This window comes from Oryzias latipes, chromosome 5 (genome assembly GCF_002234675.1).
Source record: "Oryzias latipes chromosome 5, ASM223467v1".
NCBI lineage: Eukaryota > Metazoa > Chordata > Actinopteri > Beloniformes > Adrianichthyidae > Oryzias > Oryzias latipes.
This window is the reverse complement of record NC_019863.2, coordinates 8,780,918-8,802,290: the sequence shown is the minus strand read 5'-3', so window position 1 is coordinate 8,802,290 and position 21,373 is coordinate 8,780,918. Positions and strand designations below refer to the sequence as shown.

At 39.0% G+C, this 21,373-nt stretch overlaps 1 protein-coding gene across 1 annotated transcript; it reads left to right on the top strand.

Annotated features, from left to right (window-relative positions):
• The first annotated feature begins 1,808 nt into the window (after positions 1 to 1,808).
• Positions 1,809 to 10,035, top strand: tas1r3 (taste 1 receptor member 3). Its single transcript, NM_001104725.1, has 8 exons — positions 1,809 to 2,008; positions 2,079 to 2,379; positions 2,554 to 2,910; positions 2,999 to 3,400; positions 3,521 to 3,727; positions 3,830 to 3,950; positions 4,643 to 5,013; positions 9,433 to 10,035. Exons 1-8 carry the CDS (start codon positions 1,809 to 1,811, stop codon positions 10,033 to 10,035), a joined length of 2,562 nt encoding a protein of 853 aa, NP_001098195.1.
• Positions 10,036 to 21,373: the final 11,338 nt, after the last annotated feature.

Here is a 21,373-nt window from a genome sequence, read left to right as displayed (position 1 = left end):
GAATTTTGTTTCGCGAAAACAGCTTTTTCCAGAATTACTTAATCAAATGAGAAGCTCGTTGGGATTCAGAGTACTGTCAGTCTTGTGGAACCAACAGTAGACCACTCCCTGCACTGGTTCTAACTGAATAAAGGTGAGAATAAAGAGGATCTGTTCTGACAAACCCCAACTATTGGCTTTGTAGGAGGATAAATCAGTTTTCCTTTCATTTTGATCTACACTTTCTTCCTGAGGGGGTTCAGATAAAATCTAGGCCCTCACTGATTCCTGTTTGTTTTCCTATTTTTACGTATTGAAATCCTTGCTTTACAAAATAAGATCAAGCTCTGAGTGTGTGAAAGATAACAGATCTTTTTTGAGCACATCATTTAGTCCTGTGTCCATTCAATCACATACAAAAAGTTATTTTATTCATTTAAAAAAATACTATAAAAGAAATGTGACAAAACATAAAAGACAATCAAATATGTACTTGCAAAAACGTATACCGGTATGTGATGAGCCTTATCATAGGCTACACATAGATGATATGGAAGACACTACACAGAAAATCCTGGAGAGATGCACAGAGAAGGTCCAGAAAGAAAAGATACCAGGAAGTTGCAGTTTTTATGTTCATTACAGATGAATAAGAATATATGTTCAATACGTGGACTTGACATAAATCAAGGCATTGAAGTAAGCATGTGAATTTGTTAAAAATCTTTTTTCGTTTTTTAGCATCCTACTTGCACTTTTTTTGTGTTGATAGAGATGAGAAACTTTTTGAAAACAAAAGAAAAAAGACTTGAAAAACAGCTATACTCATTTGTTTGAGTACAAGAATGCAGTATTGTTTTTCTTATTAAAAAATAAATCTGATTTTTTTTTTTTTAAAACTAACTAAATACCAACTATTTTCCACAGCTTTAGACACCAGTGATCTTGTTTGTGATCAAAGAAATGACTTTCTAAATGATTTGATTCTTTTTTGTGACATTTGTCTCTCTATAAATAAATAAATAAATAAATGAATAAATATTATTTAAAGGATGTGTTGTCCCCTAAGTTCATGATATCTTATGTAAAGATGAGTAGGAATCGGATTTGGCTTTGGATTTCATGAAAAGCCCACTGTAGGTTTATGAAAATATTTTGGGAGGAAATGTTTCACTGATTGGGTAACACTGCATGCAAAGCATAATGCAAATACGACCCAGTGGTTGGTACAAAACATTTTAAAAACGCAAAAGCGTGCAGTGTCCATTGATTAAAACAGACTACTAAAGCCAAATGTAGTATCACCAGGTAAAAACACTCATCACCCCATTACATCTGCAAACTTTAGCAGGACAGATGTGTCACTGTGATATTTGATAACACTTGAGGTTTTGCTGTGAGAAAGACTCAGGTTTAGCGGGTCGACTGGAATTTGCATCGTGTCGTCTGATCTGTAGTTACTCTGAAGTTCAAACCACAAACAAATACAAGGAAAATTTTCCAGGGATATGAGCCCTGCCGGTACATGACTTACAAAAACACACTCCAGGGGGAAGAAAGGTAATCCTAAAATACAGAAATAATAAACTCAATAAATGGCACATTTACCATCAAGTGTATTGTTAAAATTCTGTCATTTTGAATAAACTCACATAACATACACTATGTTAAAACAACAAACACAACTAGCACCTTTGCAACACCTTTGACCATTGTAGAAGAGGAGGAGCCATTGCAGAAAGGTTTGCATGTATGAATACTTCATGGTGCTCTCACACATATGTTATAGGTCTCCAGTCTCGCTCTCCATATCTCAGCTGATTGCAGTTATGGCTTTGTGCTTCCTTCTGCTGGCTGTGTGCTGGCTGTTAAGACCTGGCTGCAGCTCACCCAATTGGTTCAACAACATTTCCACAGACCTCTTCAGCATGCCCGGAGACGTAAAGCTCGGAGGGCTTTTTCCCATCAAGGAGCAGTCCAATGAGGTGTCAAATGACTTGACCAAACTCAACAGTGTGTCTTGTGACAGGTAATTTATTTATTTACACTAAATGTTGCAAGCGTGTGTCTAACCTTTTTTGCTTTATATTATTAAATAGTTTGAATAAAGACGGCCTGGGCCGTGCTCTGGTGATGAAATATGCAGTGGAGGAAATCAACGCCAACAGCCAGCTTCTGCCTGGAGTCAAGTTGGGTTATAAAATCTACAACACGTGCAGACACTCAGCTGTTATTGTGCGCCCTGCTCTCTCCTTCCTCACAGAAAAGTCAAACGGGACTCTTTCTGTAGAGTGCAATTACACTGACTATGAGACAGACATGGTTGCCGTAATCGGCCCTCAATCCTCAGAAATGGTGACCGTCATCGGAAAACTTCTGGGATTCTTTCTGATGCCTCAGGTGTGGACTTTATTAAAATTGCAAGTAATTAAACTGTGTTTAATGGTGCAGAAAATTCAATAGGGGTGTGTTTCAATTTTAGTCAATGTTTTAATCTACATCAATTTAAGTGAAAAAATGTTTTCTGTTTTTGAATCAAATGTTGTAAAATGACTTTTCAATGTTTCCTTCCAGATTAGCTTTGGGGCCACCAGTGACAAATTCAGTGACAGTCTTGTCTACCCATCATTCTTCCGCACAGTGCCCAGTGATATACGGCAGGTGGATGCTATGGTGCAGCTGATAAAGAAATTTAATTGGAACTGGGTGGCAGTGGTGGGGAGTGAAGAGGAGTATGGACAACAAGGTGTTCAGCAGTTCTCCAAAAAAGCAGAGGACATGGGTGTTTGTGTGGCCTACCAGGGCTTGATTCCAATTTACGATGATCCAAAACCAGCGATCCAAACCATCATTAACAATATCCAAACCACTGAGGTCAAAGTGGTTGTGGTGTTTTCTCTCGTGAGTCCAGCGGTGTCATTTTTCGAAGAGGTGAGAAAGCCGCAGACAAGAAAACAACTTCTGTATTGTGGTGTGGCATGTATTACAGTGAACGCTTGTCCTGACATTTCTGTTGCAGGTTATCAAGAAAAATTTGACCGGTGTTTGGATTGCCAGTTCAAGCTGGGCCATAAGTGATAAAGTTTATTCCCTCCCCAACATTGAAAGGATTGGGACAGTCATTGGATTTATCGATGAGACAGAGACCCTAGAACTGTTGTATCCTTTCACTGAGGTTCTGTTTAAAAAAATCCACGAGGCATCTCCAACAGAGAAGCCTGAGGACCCCTACAACCCCTGCCCAGAGTGCTGGAGCCTGTCGCCTGCAAATGTCAGCCTGGTGAAAGAGGAGTCCGTGCAGAGAACAGCGTTTAGCGTGTATGCTGCCGTTTACACTGTAGCACACGCACTGCATAAATTACTGGAGTGCAATTCAGCTGCTTGTAAGTGGAGTTCAAGCACACGGCTGTATCCCTGGAAGGTACTCGAGTTTTTTTTGTTTTTGTTTAGCTTGTATGCGTGTGCAGATTCTGACTGTCAGTTATTTGATTATCATGTGATCATGCTGAGACCAACGTTTCAATCAAACCTTGTTTTCCAGCTGTTAGAAGTCTTAAAGGAATTCTCAGTGAACATAAGTAACACCAGTTTAAAGTTTGATCAAAACGGTAACCCAAATATTGGCTACAGTGTGATTCAAAGGAGTTGGGAGAGGAACACCCATCTTTATCCATCTGTTGGAAGCTATCGATCTGCAAATCTGTCTATTAATGAATCACTTTTCAAATGGTACACCAACAACAGTGAGGTAATTTCGTTTTATTTGTTCTAAAAGAGACTTTAATGACACATTTTGGTAAATTTCAGTACAGGATTTTAAAAAGCTACTTTTCTAAACCATTTTTCACAGAAACCTGAGTCCACTTGTTCAAAAAATTGCCAAATAGGTCAGGTGCGTCGAGTGAAAGGGTTCCATTCCTGCTGCTTTGACTGCATCGACTGTTTAGAGGGCACTTACCAGGCTAATCAAGGTAATGTGGTCTGCATTTACAGGAACAACGCTTTTCAGCCCGTAGGATTTGGGCATGGAAAAAATATTTAAAGACCCACTCCAATCATCTTTTGATCTACTGTTTAAGTGCACCTAGTGTTCTTTTAATTATAATTATGTCGTTTTTTGCCAAGATAAAAAAAAACTGTGTCGTTTTCTTGGACAGTTTTAGCAGATTTTAATAGAGAAATGCTCAGAAATGCAGCTTTAATCTTAATTTTCTCTATATATGTCCTCCATCATTAGAACAAAAATGCTATAAGAACATGTTAATAACACCAACAACAAAAAAAAGGCAAAATGTGTGAATATGTGGCAGTCACTTCCAATAGTCCATTAGCATATGTTTTTATCAGCCAACGAGCAAAAATTCTCAGAGGTTATGCATAGTGCTAAAAAAATAATTCCACAAAAAGCTATTCTTGAAAACCCAGAATTGAATTTGTTTGGAAGTTTGGTTGTCTTTCAGGCAGAGGCTTACCAGCTTTTATCTCTGCTTCCAGTCAGCAAGCTGCAGGTTCTGCCTTTAAATTTATCCCACAGATTTAACCACTTACCTGTGGCCGTTAACAGTGTACTTTCCCGATGAAGGCAATACGGCTAAAGCCATGAAATGTGATTTAATACATGTTTTTTTGGACAGATTGAATATTCATTTTTTTCTGGCTTTAGACGACCTCCAGTGCACCACGTGTCCTGACCGCCAGTGGTCTTCGATACGCAGCAACAGTTGCATTGCCCCTAGTTTTGATGTTTTGGAGTGGGGCGCACCTGTGTCCCTGTACTTGATTGTGGCAGGGGTTATCCTGCTCATCTGCCAGGGGTCCGTGTTTGTCCTGTTCCTGATGCATCGAGGGACACCGGTGGTGTTGGCTTCGGGGGGCGCTCTGACTTTTGCTACTCTGCTCAGTCTGATGGGAGCCTGTTTAAGCCTCCTGCTCTTCTTTGGGCAGCCTGGAGATGTTGTGTGTCACATACAACTTCCTCTCATCTCCATATTTCAAACTGTGGCTCTCTCCGTCATCCTGGCTGTTTCGCTGCAGGTGAGGAGGAACAAGGTCGTGTTCGCTTGGCTAGGCCATAATCTTCAGGATTTAGAGTTTTAATCTTTGTTTATCGGTGACTGGATTGTGGTTTAGTCTTGATTTCTGAAAACAGTTCAAACTGAACCAGAAAAAAAAAATGAACAAAATATACATCCTCGCTCCAAATTTAGATTAATTGTTTTGTTTTTTTTTGTTTTTTGTTTTTTGTTTTTTTGATTGATACTTTATTGAATTAAGTGGGCCAAAACCTTAAACTATAAGAAGCTTCATTTTTCTTTTAACTGAAATGTAATTTATATGAAATATTTAAGAAATAAACTATAATCATTTGCTAATCTAGCCACAGGGGTTGCAAGCCAGTTGCCTCTGTGCCGGTCCCAAGCCCGGATAAATAGAGAGGGTTGCGTCAGGAAGGGCATCCGGCGTAAAAATTGCCAAAATAACCATGCGAATCATCCAAAACACTTTAGACATACCGGATTGGTCGAGGCCCGGGTTAACAACGACCACCACCGATGCTGTTAACCTACAGGGTGTCGGTGGAAATTTGACTACTGTTGGTCGAAGAAAGAGGGGAGGCAGAAGGGTCCTTGGCCAGAGAGAGAAGGGAAAAGGCAGGAACATAGGTTTGAGAATAGGGACTCTTAACGTTGGCACAATGACAGGGAAAGGCAGAGAGCTGGCAGACATGATGGAGAAAAGGAAAGTAGATGTACTGTGTGTGCAGGAGACAAGGTGGAAGGGCAGCAAGGCACGTAGTATTGGAGGAGGATACAAACTGTTCTATCATGGTGTCGATAGGAAGAGAAACGGGGTAGGAGTGATTCTGAAGGGGGAGTTTGTAAACAGTGTTCTAGAGGTGAAAAGAGTCTCAGACAGGATGATGAGCCTAAAGTTAGAAATTGAAGGGGTGATGGTGAATGTAGTCAGTGGGTATGCGCCACAGGTTGGCTGTGAGTTAGAAGTGAAGGAGAGATTCTGGAGTGAGTTGGATGAGGTCATAGAGAGTATCCCCAGAGGAGAAAGAGTTGTTATTGGAGCAGACTTTAATGGGCCTGTTGGTGAGGGCAACAGAGGTGATGAGGAGGTGATGGGCAGGTTTGGTGTGAAGGAAAGGAATCTGGAGGGACAGATGGTGGTGGACTTTGCGCAGAGGATGGAAATGGCTGTAGTCAACACTTACTTCCAGAAGAGAGAGGAACATAGAGTGACATACAGAAGTGGAGGTAGGAGTACTCAGGTGGACTACATCCTATGTAGACGAGGTCATTTGAGAGAGGTTAGTGACTGCAAAGTGGTGGTAGGAGAGAGTGTAGCCAGACAGCACCGCATGGTGGTGTGTAAGATGACTCTGGAGGTCAGGAAGAAGAAGAGAGGGAAAACAGAAAAGAAGACCAAGTGGTGGAAGCTACAGAATGAAGAAACTTGTGAGGAATTTAGGCAGAAGTTGAGACAGGTCCTGGGTGGTCAGGATGAGCTTCCAGATGACTGGGAAACTACAGCAGAGATTATCAGGGAAACAGGTAGGAAAGTGCTAGGTGTGTCATCTGGAAAGAGGAAAGACGGTAAAGACACTTGGTGGTGGAATGAGGAAGTACAGGACTGCGTCCAGAGGAAGAGGTTGGCTAAAAGGAAGTGGGATGTAGAAAGGACTGAGGAAGGTAGAGAGGAGTACAAGGAAGCGCAGCGTAGAGTGAAGAGAGAGGTGGCAAAGGCCAAACAGAAAGCTTACGATGAGCTATATGACAGGTTAGACACAAAGGAAGGAGAGAAGGACTTGTACAGGCTAGCCAGACAGAGAGACAGAGATGGGAAGGACGTGCAACAGATAAGGGTGATTAAGGACAGAGATGGAAAGGTGCTAACAACCCAGGAGAGTGTACAGAAAAGATGGAAGGAGTATTTTGAGGAGCTAATGAACGTGGAAAATGACAGGGAAAGAAGGGAGGAAGATGTGGTTGTTGTGGAGCAGGAAGTAGCAGAGATTGGAAAGGATGAGGTTAGGAAGGCTCTGAAAAGGATGAAGAGCGGAAAGGCCGTTGGTCCTGATGACGTACCTGTGGAGGTATGGAAGTGCTTAGGAGAGACAGCAGTGTAATTTCTAACGAGTTTGTTCAATAGGATTTTAGAGAGTGAGAAGATGCCTGAGGAATGGAGGAGAAGCGTTCTGGTTCCGATCTTTAAGAACAAGGGTGACACGCAGAACTGCAGCAACTATAGAGGAATAAAGTGGATGAGCCACACAATGAAGCTGTGGGAAAGAGTAGTGGAAGCCAGGCTTAGGAAGAAGGTGGAGATCTGTGAGCAGCAGTATGGTTTCATGCCCCGTAAGAGCACCACTGATGCCATTTTTGCTTTGAGAATGTTGATGGAAAAGTACAGAGATGGTCAGAAGGAGCTGCATTGTGTGTTCGTAGATTTAGAGAAGGCGTATGACAGGGTGCCGAGGGAGGAGCTGTGGTACTGTATGAGGTCGTCTGGAGTGGCAGAGAAGTATGTCAGCGTAGTTCAGGACATGTATGAGAGAAGTATGACGGTGGTGAGATGTGCTGTAGGTCAGACAGAGGAGTTCAAGGTGGAGGTGGGACTACACCAAGGATCAGCTTTGAGTCCTTTTTTGTTTGCTATGCTGATGGACAGGCTGACAGACGAGGTAAGACAGGAATCTCCCTGGACAATGATGTTTGCGGATGACATTGTAATTTGCAGTGAGAGTAGAGAGCAGGTGGAGGAACAGCTAGAGAGGTGGAGGTTTGCTCTGGAAAGAAGAGGTATGAAGGTCAGTCGTAGTAAGACAGAATACATGTGTCTGAACGAGAGGGATCAAGGTAGAAGCGTTAGGTTACAGGGGGCTGAGGTGAAGAAGGTGCAGGAGTTTAAGTACTTGGGGTCAACAGTTCAGTGTGATGGGGAGTGTGGAAAAGAGGTGAAGAGGCGAGTGCAGGCAGGTTGGAGCGGGTGGAGGAAAGTGTCAGGAGTGATGTGTGACAGAAGAGTGCCAGCAAGACTCAAAGGAAAGGTGTACAAGACAGTGGTGAGACCAGCTCTGCTCTATGGGTTAGAGACGGTAGCAGTGAGACAGAGACAAGAGGCTGAGATGGAGGTAGCGGAGATGAAGATGTTGAGGTTCTCCTTAGGAGTGACCAGGTTAGACAGGATAAGGAACGAGTACATCAGAGGGACGGCTCATGTTGCCTGTGTTAGCGACAAAGTCAGAGAAGCCAGACTGAGATGGTTTGGACATGTTCAGAGGAGGGATAGTGGATATATTGGTAGAAGGATGTTGGAGATGGAGCTGCCTGGCAGGAGGGCAAGAGGACGGCCAAAGAGGAGATACATGGATGTCTTAACAGAGGACATGAAGTTGGCTAATGTTAGGGTAGAAGATGTCCATGATAGAGTGAGGTGGAAAACAATGATTCGGTGTGGCGACCCCTGATGGGAAAAGCCGAAAGAGAAAGAAACTATAATCATTTGTTGTTCTAATCACTCAGAAAATGTAATGAAGAAAAGGAAAAACTCCCAACATTCCCACCAATTTTATTTTAAGTTACTTTATGCTTTCTATCGATTAATAAAAAGTTGACTAAATTTTACCCTTTTTTAACCTTTATAATTACAGTTTAGGCATGACAACATCTCAATTTTAGTTAAATTTATTTTTCATATTTACTTGCAAATTACTGCTGTTCATTAAGTGCAATTTGGTTTAAAAAAACAATAACTATTTCATCGCCACAAATTACCATTTCGTTAGTATTTGTGGTCACAAAGTTAGCATTTTGTAGGCACAAATTAAGATTTTTGCGCACACAAAATCCTAATATGTGGCAACAAATTTGGAATTGAAAATACTAGTTTGTGGACATAAAATGCTTTTTTGTTCCCACAAAATTCTAATTTGCGGCCACAAAATGCTAAGACAATGCTAAATTGTGCTCACACAGCATGCTGACAAAATGCTCATTTGTAGCCATTAAAAACTAATCTATGCACACAAAATACTAATTTGTGCCCAAAAAAATTCTCATTGTGTGCACAAAATACTAATATGAGCCCAAAAAATACTAATTTCTGGCCAGAAAATTCTAATTTGTGCGCAGAAAATGCCTTATGTGCAGAAAAGGATACTTTGTGTGCTCAAGATAGTAATTTGTGCCTATAAAATGCTAATTATCTTCACACAAATCTTAATTGGAGGAAATTTCTTTACTTAATATTTTTTGAATGTCATGTCCAGGGCTTAGACTATTTTAACTTTATTTACATTTATCTGTAATTGACTGCTGTTTGTTAAATGCAATTTTGTTTAAAAAGGTTTTGGCTTTGATGATCAGAAAGTGCAATGCAGAAATGCATAGAAATAATATTTTCCTTATGTATTTTAAGCTGCAAACTTTTTCTATGTTCACACAGCTGCTTCTTGTGACCGAGTTTCCGAAGAGCGTCGCTCCTCACCTGCGCACACTGAGAGGCCCAGGCAGCTGGGTGTTTGTGCTGATCTGCTGCCTGGTGCAGGCTGGCCTCTGTGGCTGGTTTGTTCAGGATGTACCCTCTCTGTCTGAATACAAGAACAACATGACCATAAACTTCCTTCACTCATTCCTGGCATGCCCAGTGCCTTCAGAAAAACTCGCTATTATGCAGGGTTTAAATGGTTCCATGGCACTTGTGTCCTTCATGTGCACCTTCATGGCAGTGAAGCCTCTTCATCAATACAATCTCGCGAGGGACATCACCTTCTCCACCTTGATTTACTGCGTGACTTGGGTGATTTTTATCCCACTCTACACCGGCTTTTCCACATCTCAGTCCACTGATCACAAGAAGAGATCGATCGCTCATGTTTCTTTCACCCTGGTCGGCATCTCAGCACTAGTGTTGGCTTACTACCTCCCAAAGTGTTTTTTGCTGTTGAGAAAACCCAACCTCAACACGCCACAGCAATTCTGCACTTTCCTAGAAGGAGTCCCACCCACACAAACCGAGGAGGAGCCACAACCACGACAGGAAAAATGAAAGCCTTCACAGATCACTGATCCCAAATACCACAGCTAGGTACAGTTAAGAGGGCAAATGTAGATTTTTGGGAAATGTTTTTAAGTGAAGCTTCAAGCTACAAAGGATTAGGTCATTTAAACTAAGATCATGTTAAACAGGAGATATGTAACATACACCTTTTTTTAAAACAACTGATAACTCATGCTGATTTTTTTAAATGATTGTTTTTCAAAGTTGTTTTTTTTTTGTTATTATAAATGCTGTATATGGGACATTAACTGATCAACAGATCAATTAAAGACACCCTTAGCAAAAAATATACACTTGAAGTTTATTTTAGGTATACTTGAGTATAAATTTAGCAAGTATGCCTGACCATGTATGTGTAATGTAGGTATACTAGTACCAGTACACTAAATATCACTATACTAATTGAATATTTCTTTAGACTAAATTAGAATATTTTAAGTTTACAATATATAGTTATAAAAAGTATACTTTAACTACACTGCCTCATTCTAAGAGCGTAGTTGCATATAAATAGACTACTTTTTGCTAAGGGCAGAAACCTTTTTTGTATAAAATCCAGCAGTGTAAACACAAAAAAAATAATAAAGTCAGGTAATTTTCCATTAAGAATGTTCATTTTACATTTACATGGGTTTTACCTCACATCTTTGTCCTCCACAATGAATTAAATCTGACAGATCTAGAATGTTGGGTTTGTTTTCTTGGTTTTTTGAGAAGGTTAACATGCATTTCGTATTCAGGTTTCATTTATTTAGTTTTCTCTTCTTGTTTTACCCTTTAAATGATCCCCACCTGGGAGAAGTTAGAAGTCAGACAAAGGGCCACACTAAGAAAGCAGGTTGAAAAGCTGAAGATTCGGTCAAAAAGTTGTGAAATTTTAGGAAATAAGGACTGTTTTTCATATTTGTTTCAGTTTTTATGGAAAACATGCCTGATGGGGAGAATATAGGTTGCATAAAATACATGTCTTCTTTGTTGTTGTAATACAGCCCACACTCCAGACCAATCTGTTGTTTGCCAACCGCCTTAAAAATACACTAGAAGAAGTTAGAAATCTTCACAACAGCTCAGATCCAGCTCTGTCAAAGCCATTGTTAAACTCTCATTGTTGTGATCAGGGTTCTGTATGCCTTAGTTCTGCTTCCTGTTTTATTCTCAAGGTTTTCTTCCTGCCTGTCTTAGTTTGAGTTTGACTTCCTGTGTCCCAATCTCCCCTGATTGTTTGCACCTGTGTCTCGTCAGTCCTGTCAGTATATATGTCTTGTCACTGCCTTCCTCTGTTGCTGGTCCATACTGTTTCTGCCTGTATACCCCAGAAGTTGGGGTTTTTTGGTTTCTCTGCTCGTCAGTGCCTTTTGTTACCCAAATAAACCCCTTGTTTTTGGAACTGCCTGCCTCCTGTTTCTGCATTTGGGTCCTTCACCAACCTGCTGACACAACACTCATCACTTTCTCTGTGATTTTTTAAAGAGAGGTGAAGCCAGAATCACAATTCAGGGGGGTATTCCAGACAGCAGGTTATGCTAGCTCCCACGATAAGTTTGAGGCTAATGAAGTTGATAACCTCAGCTTTTGGTTCCAGAAATGGAGGTATGTTTCAGGGTAGGTCAAGTTACCATGGCAACTCATGCTCTGAACATAACCTGGTCTGGAGCAGGTTTAGTTGAAGCTTAGTTTGTTTACAGAGAGGGGAAGCAGCATGGCGTGTCCATTTAAAGATGACTTAGTGGATGAAAAAGCTCAGATAATACTTTTTCTACCATGAGCGGGTGATAAGACCACATATGGATGTTGGAAAAATAAACTTTTTTACTTTGATCTAACTTAATTATTTGCTTCAGTTAAGATAAATCATTTTTTTTTGTTAGGTCACCTTAAAAATAACACGTAGTTTTCAGACAATTATTTTCCTTTCGTTCAAATTAATTCAATTAAGTAGGTGTAACTTTGGGGCTGCCGTTAGATCGGCACCGCAAGGGATTCTGGGATATCATTGCCTTTGCCTGTCTGGACGGATTTGGGTTTAAGTGTGGGTTTTTTACAAAATTTGTTTAGTTGTATAGCTGTTTTACTGTGTTTCACCGTGTTTTGCCGAGCTATTTTGTCCTACTATGCTTACGTCTCTGCACCATGAGTGAGAGGATGATGAGTTTATATAGCACCCCTACCATTGTACCATGTTATGACAGTGACGGAAAATTCTTTAATGAATTTTTGCACTCCGTGCATTTTTTTTCCGTTCTTTTTATTGTTATAAAAATGACCATATCTGCCGGCTCAAACTTAGACATATGAAAGTTCAAGAAATATAAGTAATTAAGATGGAAAAAAGATTAATGGAGGAATGTGACATTTAGTTAGATAAATACGTAAATTTGAGTTGTATAAACAATTATTGAGTTTGAATTAATTTAACTACATTATTTAAATTATTTTTCAGCCATGTTACTTTTTTGATGGACTTGTAATTTTTTTCCGCCGTCATTAAAATCTCAGACTCCGTCTCACTTAAGTACAGCGCTTTTTTTTTTTTTTCACCACGCGTTTCCATGGTGACTCCAGAAATCGGCGATCTATTGAGAATGTCTTTATGTACCGTGCGTTAACCCAGGGTTACCAAGTCGAGCGTAATTACGCCAACTCATATCCGGTCTTTTGGAACCGACATACCCAGAGTAAGCAAGTTCAGGCGGATTTCAGCCAGAGTTCAGGCTTAAAGTCAGGCTAGTTTAAACATGCTTCCTGGAATACCCCCCAGTTTTAAACCTACTTAACTGTATGTTTTTGTTGATTGCAAAGCACTTTAAATATTCTTTGTTTATGTAATATGCTAAATACATGCTCATGGCAAACAAATACCACATATCTTAAAGAATTTTTGACAAAACTGAAAATTAGAATAATTATTAAATGGATTTATAAATTGATATCTTCATTAAATGAGATAGCTGTACATAGTAATTAAGTTTTAAATTGCAGTTTAGAAAAACTTTATCTTATTAATTATTCACCCAGTATTTCATTGTTTTGTGAAGCTTATTAAAAGCACTACCAAGTAGAAAATGCATAGTTTGACGATGAAGATTACATTTCAGGTTTTTGAGGTTTGTTCAACAAAAAACCTCTGTCGACCTCTCTTACTTTATGGAACTTTAAAAAATAACTACAGTTTTTCTCTAAAAATTGCATATATTACATTATTTGGTGAACAATGTAATTTTCATAAGGTGGGAAGAAAAAATATAACCCTAACTGATTTGTCAACTTCAGTATGTGAACTTACATGATTGGGCCAGTAGAGGGTGCTGCAGCTCCTGAAACCTTCCTGTTTACAGTTCAGGGTAGAGAAATATGTTTGTCTGTTGCAGGAGCTGTTGGTGGTAAACAAAAGGTGACTTTTTGAATTACTGTATAACCCTAAGCATAACCCATATGTGTGAGTTGTTCCTAAGGATCGGGGTTCAGTTAAAAATAATGGGAAACCAGACAGAAAAGTATCTAAACCAATAGTGGGACTTCAACAATAAAACGAGAGGACAGTGGCCTCAAAATGTCACAAGCATTGAGTTACTTTATACTGTGAGTTTAGGTTTACTGATAAACCAATGAAGTAACTTTGTTTTTGACAAGGCGTACATAAGTCTGTGTTAGAGCAGCATGATAAAAACATCAATCCATCTTCCATAAACAGTATTTATTTTGCACACACAAGCCTGTAAGTTCTTCTTTTTCTTCCCAAGTAAAATGAACGTGATTTTGCTTTAGCAAAAACTGAAAACACGTGTTCACAACAGTGAATGGTGACCAGCAGATAGCCCCACTTTCTACCAGATTACACTCATTTACGGAGCTTTAATGTCTGACTGAATCATTGTTGTAAAGCAATAAAGACATCTGGATTTGTAAATGTTGAAAACATTGCAATTTGCATCCACTTTCCTTACTTTTCAGAAAACACTGCAAAAGATACATTTTTAATAGAAAGATAGCAACGAATTGGCAGAGGTTTTAGTCTGGAGGTAATTCCCCAAACAACCAATCTTTGTGGGTCAATTTTACAATCTTTCAATTAAGTTGAATGTGTGTGCAAATCTCTGCTGATGAGAGTTTCCACCACAACAAAGACATAAACTGACTCTCCATTAGGACAACTCATGCTTATTTCACATGTTTCCGGGAACTTGTGTTAACTGGTTTTAATTCTTCTTCTTCATAAATGAATTGTAGCTGAGGACACATTTAAGTTAAACATTTAAAGATTTGTGTTTCTTATTATTGTTTTGCTTTTTCTCTGTGCAGAGGAGGCCCACATGCTAGAAATTGTTTTTAATCATCGTAGTCACACCCACTGTGAAGAGAGTTGGTTTAAGAATATATAGTGGAGGGAAGAAGTCTTTGATCCCTTGCTGGTTATGTAGGTTTGCCCACTTATAAAGAAATTGACAGTCTGTCATCCTAATAATAGGTTCATTTGAAGAGTGAGACAGAAAATCCCAGAGAGAATTAGGAAATCGACTTTTAATAATTGAATACATTTATTTGCATTTCATTTGGGGAGATAAGTATTTGATCCCCTAGTAACCATTCAGAGTTCTGCGTCACACAGACCAGTTAGACTCTCCTAATCAACCTTTCACTTCAATTGAAGACACCTGATTGAACTAATCACCTGAAGAAAAGACAGCTGTCCACAGATTCAGTCAGTCAGACTCCAAACTCTCCAACGTGGGAAAGACTGAAGAACTTTCAGTGGATTTAAGGGAGAAGATTGTAGACCTGCACAAGACCTGACTGGACTACAAAACACCAGCTGGAAGCTGGAGGTTAAGGTGATAACTGTGCCAAAATACAAGAACATGAACATCAATCCACTTTTAGGTCAGGTACTCCAAACAAGATCTCAACTGGTGGGGTTTCCATGATTATGAAAACAGTGAGAAATCGGCCTAAAAAACAACATGGTAGGATTTAGTTGATGATCTAAAAGAAGCTGGGACCACAGTCACCCAAAAAAAACATTGGGAATATTTTACAACACAATGGCTAAACATCTTGCAGTGCTTGCAGTCGCCCTGCTTCAGAAGGTGCATATGCAGGCCCACCTGAAGTTCACCATTGAACTCCTTTATGATTAAAAGTAGGGCTGGCCAACCCTGGTCCTCATGAGCCTCGGCCCTGCCTGTTTTCCAGCTCTACCTAAATCAGGAGTGTTCAGTCAGAGTGTGAGATAACTAGAGTCAGGAAATCAGCAGCAAACTGGACAGAGAGAACTGGAAAACTCTTGAGGACCAGGGTTGGCCAGCCCTTATTTAGAGAGTGATTGGGAGAAAAAGCCACAGTCAGATAAGACCAAAAACCCTTTATGCTCAGAGGGGCAAAAATGCTGCTTATGCCCCAAGAACGCAATCCCCACTGCCAAGCATGGAGAGGGAAACATTATGCTTTAGGGGTATTTTCTGAACACACCTTGTGGATGGGAAGATGGACGGAGTCATTTACCGTCAAATCCTGAGGGAGAACCTCCTTCCCTCCACCATCTGGGTTAAAAATGGGTAGTGGAAGAGCTGAGGCTCATAGCTAACAGAGATAGCCACCAAATCCTAATGATTTAGAAGTCATTTGCAAAGATGAGTGGACCCAAATCCCTCCTGATATATGTAGAAACCTGCTCATCAACGGACAGTCTGACCTCTGTGATCGCTAAAAAGGGTTTTGCCAAAAAGTACTAAGTCTTCCTGGCACACTTATTTCCCTCAATGAAATGCAAATAATTAGATATAAATTCTATAAATCCATTTCTTGATTTTCATTGTGATTTTATATCTCAGTGTTCAAGTGAATCTACATTAAGTTGACAGACTGTTATTATCTATGTGAGCAAAACTACAAATTCAAATACTTCTTACTGCCACTATAAATAAAATAAATAAAATAGTTTCAAGTTAAAGGGCTGCAGCAAACAGAAGACGTTTGCACTTTACGGAAATACTGAAGAACAATTGACAGAAGCTAAATCTCAGACAGAGCTTGATGAAAACTAAGACAACATTCAAAACACTTTAAATAACAAAGTTTTTCAGTTGTAGCTGCTGCTTTAAAATGTGTTCTCATTCAAATATTGAGAAAATTTGGGTCCTATATATAGCACACTCTCTACATGCAGACCACTATTTCTTAAAGACTGAATTCATTCAATGTTAAATGTTCGGATAAATACAGACATCATACTGACAAACATGAGTTTTTTTAGTTTGACTGAAGCAAACATGAAATTCCAACTTGTATTTGTCTACCTAACATTGATGCATGAGTCCCTGCTGTTTTTTTCTTTTATATTTGCTATTAAAGAAAATACAATGTTTGATTTGTGGATTTTACTAATGTCACTGATTTGGATTATGATGTCAGAGTTTTGCTCAACCATTAACTTTCAGATCTATTATGTGGGAATTTCTCTGGATTTATTTTTTCTTCCTTTTGTCTTTTCAACCTGTGTTCTCTAAACTTGCAGAAGAGGCAACAGCAAAAGGTATCTCAGAGCTGAGCACGCTGAATTACACAATATGAAGCAGGAATGTGATCAGGGTATTTTTTGGGAACAATTTCCTTTTTTAAATATTGATTTAATGTTGTATGGATGTTCAGAACTCTTTATTAGTATGCATTGTTTATATTTTGTAAAAAAAAGTTTTAAACCATTGATGTGGTCTTTCCCTAAAACAAGTGTTCAGTGACCCCGTTATGTGAGGGTTTCTGCTGCATCAGCAGCATGCGAAAGGTTAGTGATGGGGGTCATGCAGCTCCAGCCATGGACGGAGATGAGGAAAATACTTAAAACAAGATTTAAACTCAGAAAAAACATGGTACATTCAAAGGAATACTGTACAAAGCTGAAAATATTTGGAACCTTTGCAATCATTTGCAAGACTGCAAGTGCTATTTTTTAATGGAATGAGAGGATCACTAATAATTGACAGAGGTCTTCATCTGGTGTTAATCTGCCTAGATTCCTTTAGCAACCAGTTGTTGTTGGTCAAAACTATGCTGGTTGAACTTATGTGCACAGACAGCCAGCTGAGGAGGCAGAAACAGCGCCAAACATGCGGGGTTATCCACTAACAGGATGCCGTGACGTGATCAGGGTTCTCTGGGAACAAATATTGTAAAATCCATTACTTTAACTACAGTAATGTGAGTTTTTCAGGAGCTTTATTTAAGACGCAAACACTTAAAGGCTTAATTGAGTTACACGTGCAGTCATTTCCCATTTAACTCGATTGTGACATGTCCTGCTGCATGGTATATTGGTGGGATGTGTTTTGATGGAACAAATAGGGTTTGGGGTTCTAAAGGGTCTGCTAACCAGCTGTCCTTTTGATGTGTGCCTCACCATCTGGCTTTGACTATCCAATCTGCAGGGTCCCAGTGCAGCTTGCCCATCCGACTTCATTCACAGATGCTTGCTGCTACGCTCATAGAAAAGGCTGGGGGCAGCGGAGCATTTTGTAATCATAAACACTATGTTGAGATGTTGAGCTGTGTTGCTGGATGGAGTCTTGACTGGGGCGTATCCGCGTCTCAGGCAGCCTATGAACATTGGGGCAGTCTCCAGCCCACCCCCCAACATCTCTGAGCAGGAAGAGGTGTTCATGAAAGTGTGGAAAAACGATGTAAAATGGATGGAGACGCTAAACTGCTGTCAAACTTCTTCTTTTGTTTTTTCAGTGTATATTTTTTTTATTTTAGAAGCTATTTTGACTCAAACTAAAAATGTTATTTAATTAAAGTTTTAAAACATTTTGATGTTGGAGCTTTTCTACCAGTCTTAGTCTAATCAATTGTAGTTTTTGTGTTTAGTTTTGTGGGGCAGGATGCAAAAACTGGACATACTCTGAAACGCCGTCTGTACGAGGGAGACTAGAGGATTACAACTTTTCTTTCCATCAGTAACCCGTGTTTGTATCTGTCTGTCTGTGTTTGTGCAATTTTGTCATATTCACAAAAAATGAAAAGAAACATGATAAAATTGTGTACAAGATAAGAAAACATGTCAAAAACATTGACGGTAAAAACATTGGACAGCTCAACGCCTCCTTTCTTGTGTTCCTAAATAGGAAGTACGGTCCCATTTTTGTCTTGACATGGGTTGCTCTAAGTCCTCGTATCTGTGGCAATTACTATCGCCATTGACACGATAACTCAGAGCGACTCGGACCAATCCCTGTTGACTGGTTTCAACATGGCGGCGCCCGTATCAGGAAGCAATGGTAAGAAATTGTGCCCCATTTGGCGAGAGCCGGAGGTCAGGTATTTTATGTGGGTGACGTCACACCTCGATTCGTCCATTGTTTTTACAGTCTGTGGTCAAAAACAAGAAAACTAACATTTTTCATACAAAAATATTCACGGTAAACTAAATGTAGGAAGAAAAATGTTTTTAAAAAAGAAAAGTTAAACGAGAAACATATAGAAAAACATGTAGAAAAGGCTATAGCAGCTGCAAAAGGCCAACCATGACTCATTGCTCAGATAAGTAGAAGAAATCCTTGAAGAAATCTAAATGATACTCATGTTGCACATGTTTTAGATCAAATTCTTGGGATAAAAGTGTGTGGAGTGGGCAGAGATCAGTTTCTATTGACAATTGTACAGCTCTGTGTTATGTTCCCTTTCTGTCATGTACACGCTCTGTTCACAAATATATGATAATTTAATTTTTGAAATCTTAAAAGTAATGAGAAATCTTTTTCTTGATTAGTAACTTAGGTTGTCAAAGCAAACGTTGAAATTCTTAGGGTAATTTAAATGTGTCCTTTTGGACCACATGACAGAAATCGGTGGACGGAAACTTAAAAAAAAAGTGGGAAGATTTGAGAAATGAAACCTTTTTGAAAACTGTTTGGAAGTAAAAAAAAAAAAAGACAAGACAGGATATGTACAGTAGATGATTTTTATGTGAAACCATAAACTTAAAGCAGGGGTGTCCACACTTCTATAAGGATGGCCAGAAACATTTGGTGAGGTGACAATGAGTGAGGGCCACCATTCGGCCTGCATTCTGTGATACCTCACACATGAAATGCAAAATAAACTGTTTACCAGAAAAAAGAGTTTTATTTTTTTATGCAATTGGATTCTTCGAATTTCTTCACATAAAACAAAAATATATTTACATACAGTAATAATAAAATTACGGTGAATTTCATATTTTTAAAGCCAAAACTATTTTGTCAATATTAAATCTGGATTCATTTGAAATGTTAGATAGTATTCACTATTAAATCCTCGCTGCAAACGTATACATTTACCTTGTGTGAACAGTGGCCCAGAAGGGTCACAACACTTTAGATAGGACAACACAATAACTCACAACACTTTAACTCACAGGACAACACAATAACTCGCAACACTAAACAATAAATCACAACACAATAAATCACAACACAATAACTCACAACACTTTAACTCACAGGACAACACAATGACTCACAACATGAAACAATAACTCAAAACACATTAACTCACAACACAACACTAACTCAAAACGGAAGTATTATTATTATTATTATTATTGTCACTATGAAAATAAGAAAAATATCAGTTCGGTTAAGTTAGAAAGATCTTCACAAATTTGGACTTCTGGCCTTAGTGCTGTGACTTTTGTGTTGTGAGTTACTGTGTTGTGTTGTGAGTTATTGTTTCTTGTTGTGAGTTAAATTTTTTTAGTGTTGTGACGAATTGTAGTGTGCTATTTTTTTTGTGTTGTGAAATCTTAAGTGTTGTGTTGTGACCCTTCTGGGCCACCATAGAAATAGGAACATAACACAGATAATGATCCTATTCAGAAGAACAAACCATTGTGGTTGTTATCACAGAAACAAAGTCTTTAAGGCTCCAACGGTCAAGTAGGCTCTTGCCAAAGGTTTACGGCGGCTTACAATGTTCTTTAGCCTATCACAATCAAGAAATCATGAATTTATGACAAGAGCGTAAAAATTTGAAAGCGGGCCGCAATCGGTGTACAGGCCGGACTTTGGACATGTCTGACTAAAAGTATTACTGCTGAGATGATTGGAAGCAAAGCTGGTGGGACAGGAACAGGGAAGCAGAAACATCCACAGAAGAAAACTGAACAAGAAAGTTTAGACATACAAGAACCAACTTTAAATCTTGAAGAGGACCAAAGATAATCCCTTTATTTTAATTGAATATACCCAGAAGTTAAAGTAATTTTTTTTATTGAATACATAAGTAAACAAAAACTCTGACTGGAAATGAGAGAAAAGATATGCTGTTAGTAAGGTCATGTACTTTTTTGATTAATTTTAGGTAGTTATATTGTGCAATAACTAACCTTCTTTTCTTTGCATTACAAGAGTCTAAAAGTAATTCCAGATTTTTTTTATTGTCTATTTTTTGCAGTAAATTTATGCTTTGTAAAATTTAAATGATGCTAAATTCAATTCATGTAAAAGTAATGTGATCAGGATTGTGGTTAAATACTAAGGCTCACGCCTTAAAATGGTCAGAAGTTCATTGTACAATGTAAATACTTCATACTAATTCAATGTTTTTTTTACCTTCAAAAGAATTCTCATTTTACTCCCCCAAGAGCAGTTTTACTGATTAAACAAGCTATGTGTCATTTGAGATTTTCTAATTTAACAGATTTTTAACCTTCAAACATCAGATGCTTTTTATTACCAAAGGAAATCCAGCATCTGTCTGTATTGGAGCATGGTCTCTTAAGAGTTTTCTTTTAAATGATCTTAAGCATGAGTAAAATCATTAGCGATCAGTTGTAGCATCCACAGATTAAAAGCAGCTTCACTTTGATCTCCATGCGTCTCAAATGTCATCCAAGGCAAACATCCTGGAGTGAGTGAGCGTCTGCGCAGACACGGCATTCACTGCAGAGGGCGACTTCCAATGTGGAAGAGAGAAAATGAGGATGGGGAGCTTATTTTAAGAAACACCATTACACCAGCAACTCTGAAACTATTCACAAAGGCTGCTGCTAAATTTAGCTTTTAAAGGTCACACTGGTGTTACGATGCCTCTCAGAAAGCCCCGCAAGGAAACTTGACAGGGGAGATTTGATAAAAGCATCTAAACAAGAAAATGACACATCTGGGTCATTATGTAAATCATACCGAGTTTTGCTCCCATTTGCTTTGACGGTTCGACACATATTATTCCAGTCAGGTTTGGACATTTTCAGGAAGTGAGACTGTTGAAAGTGCACGTTTATGACTGACTTAACAGTGGCTTGATTTGCACAGCATAATCCCGGTTGCAGTCTCAACTGTGTGTCTTTGAAAACAGA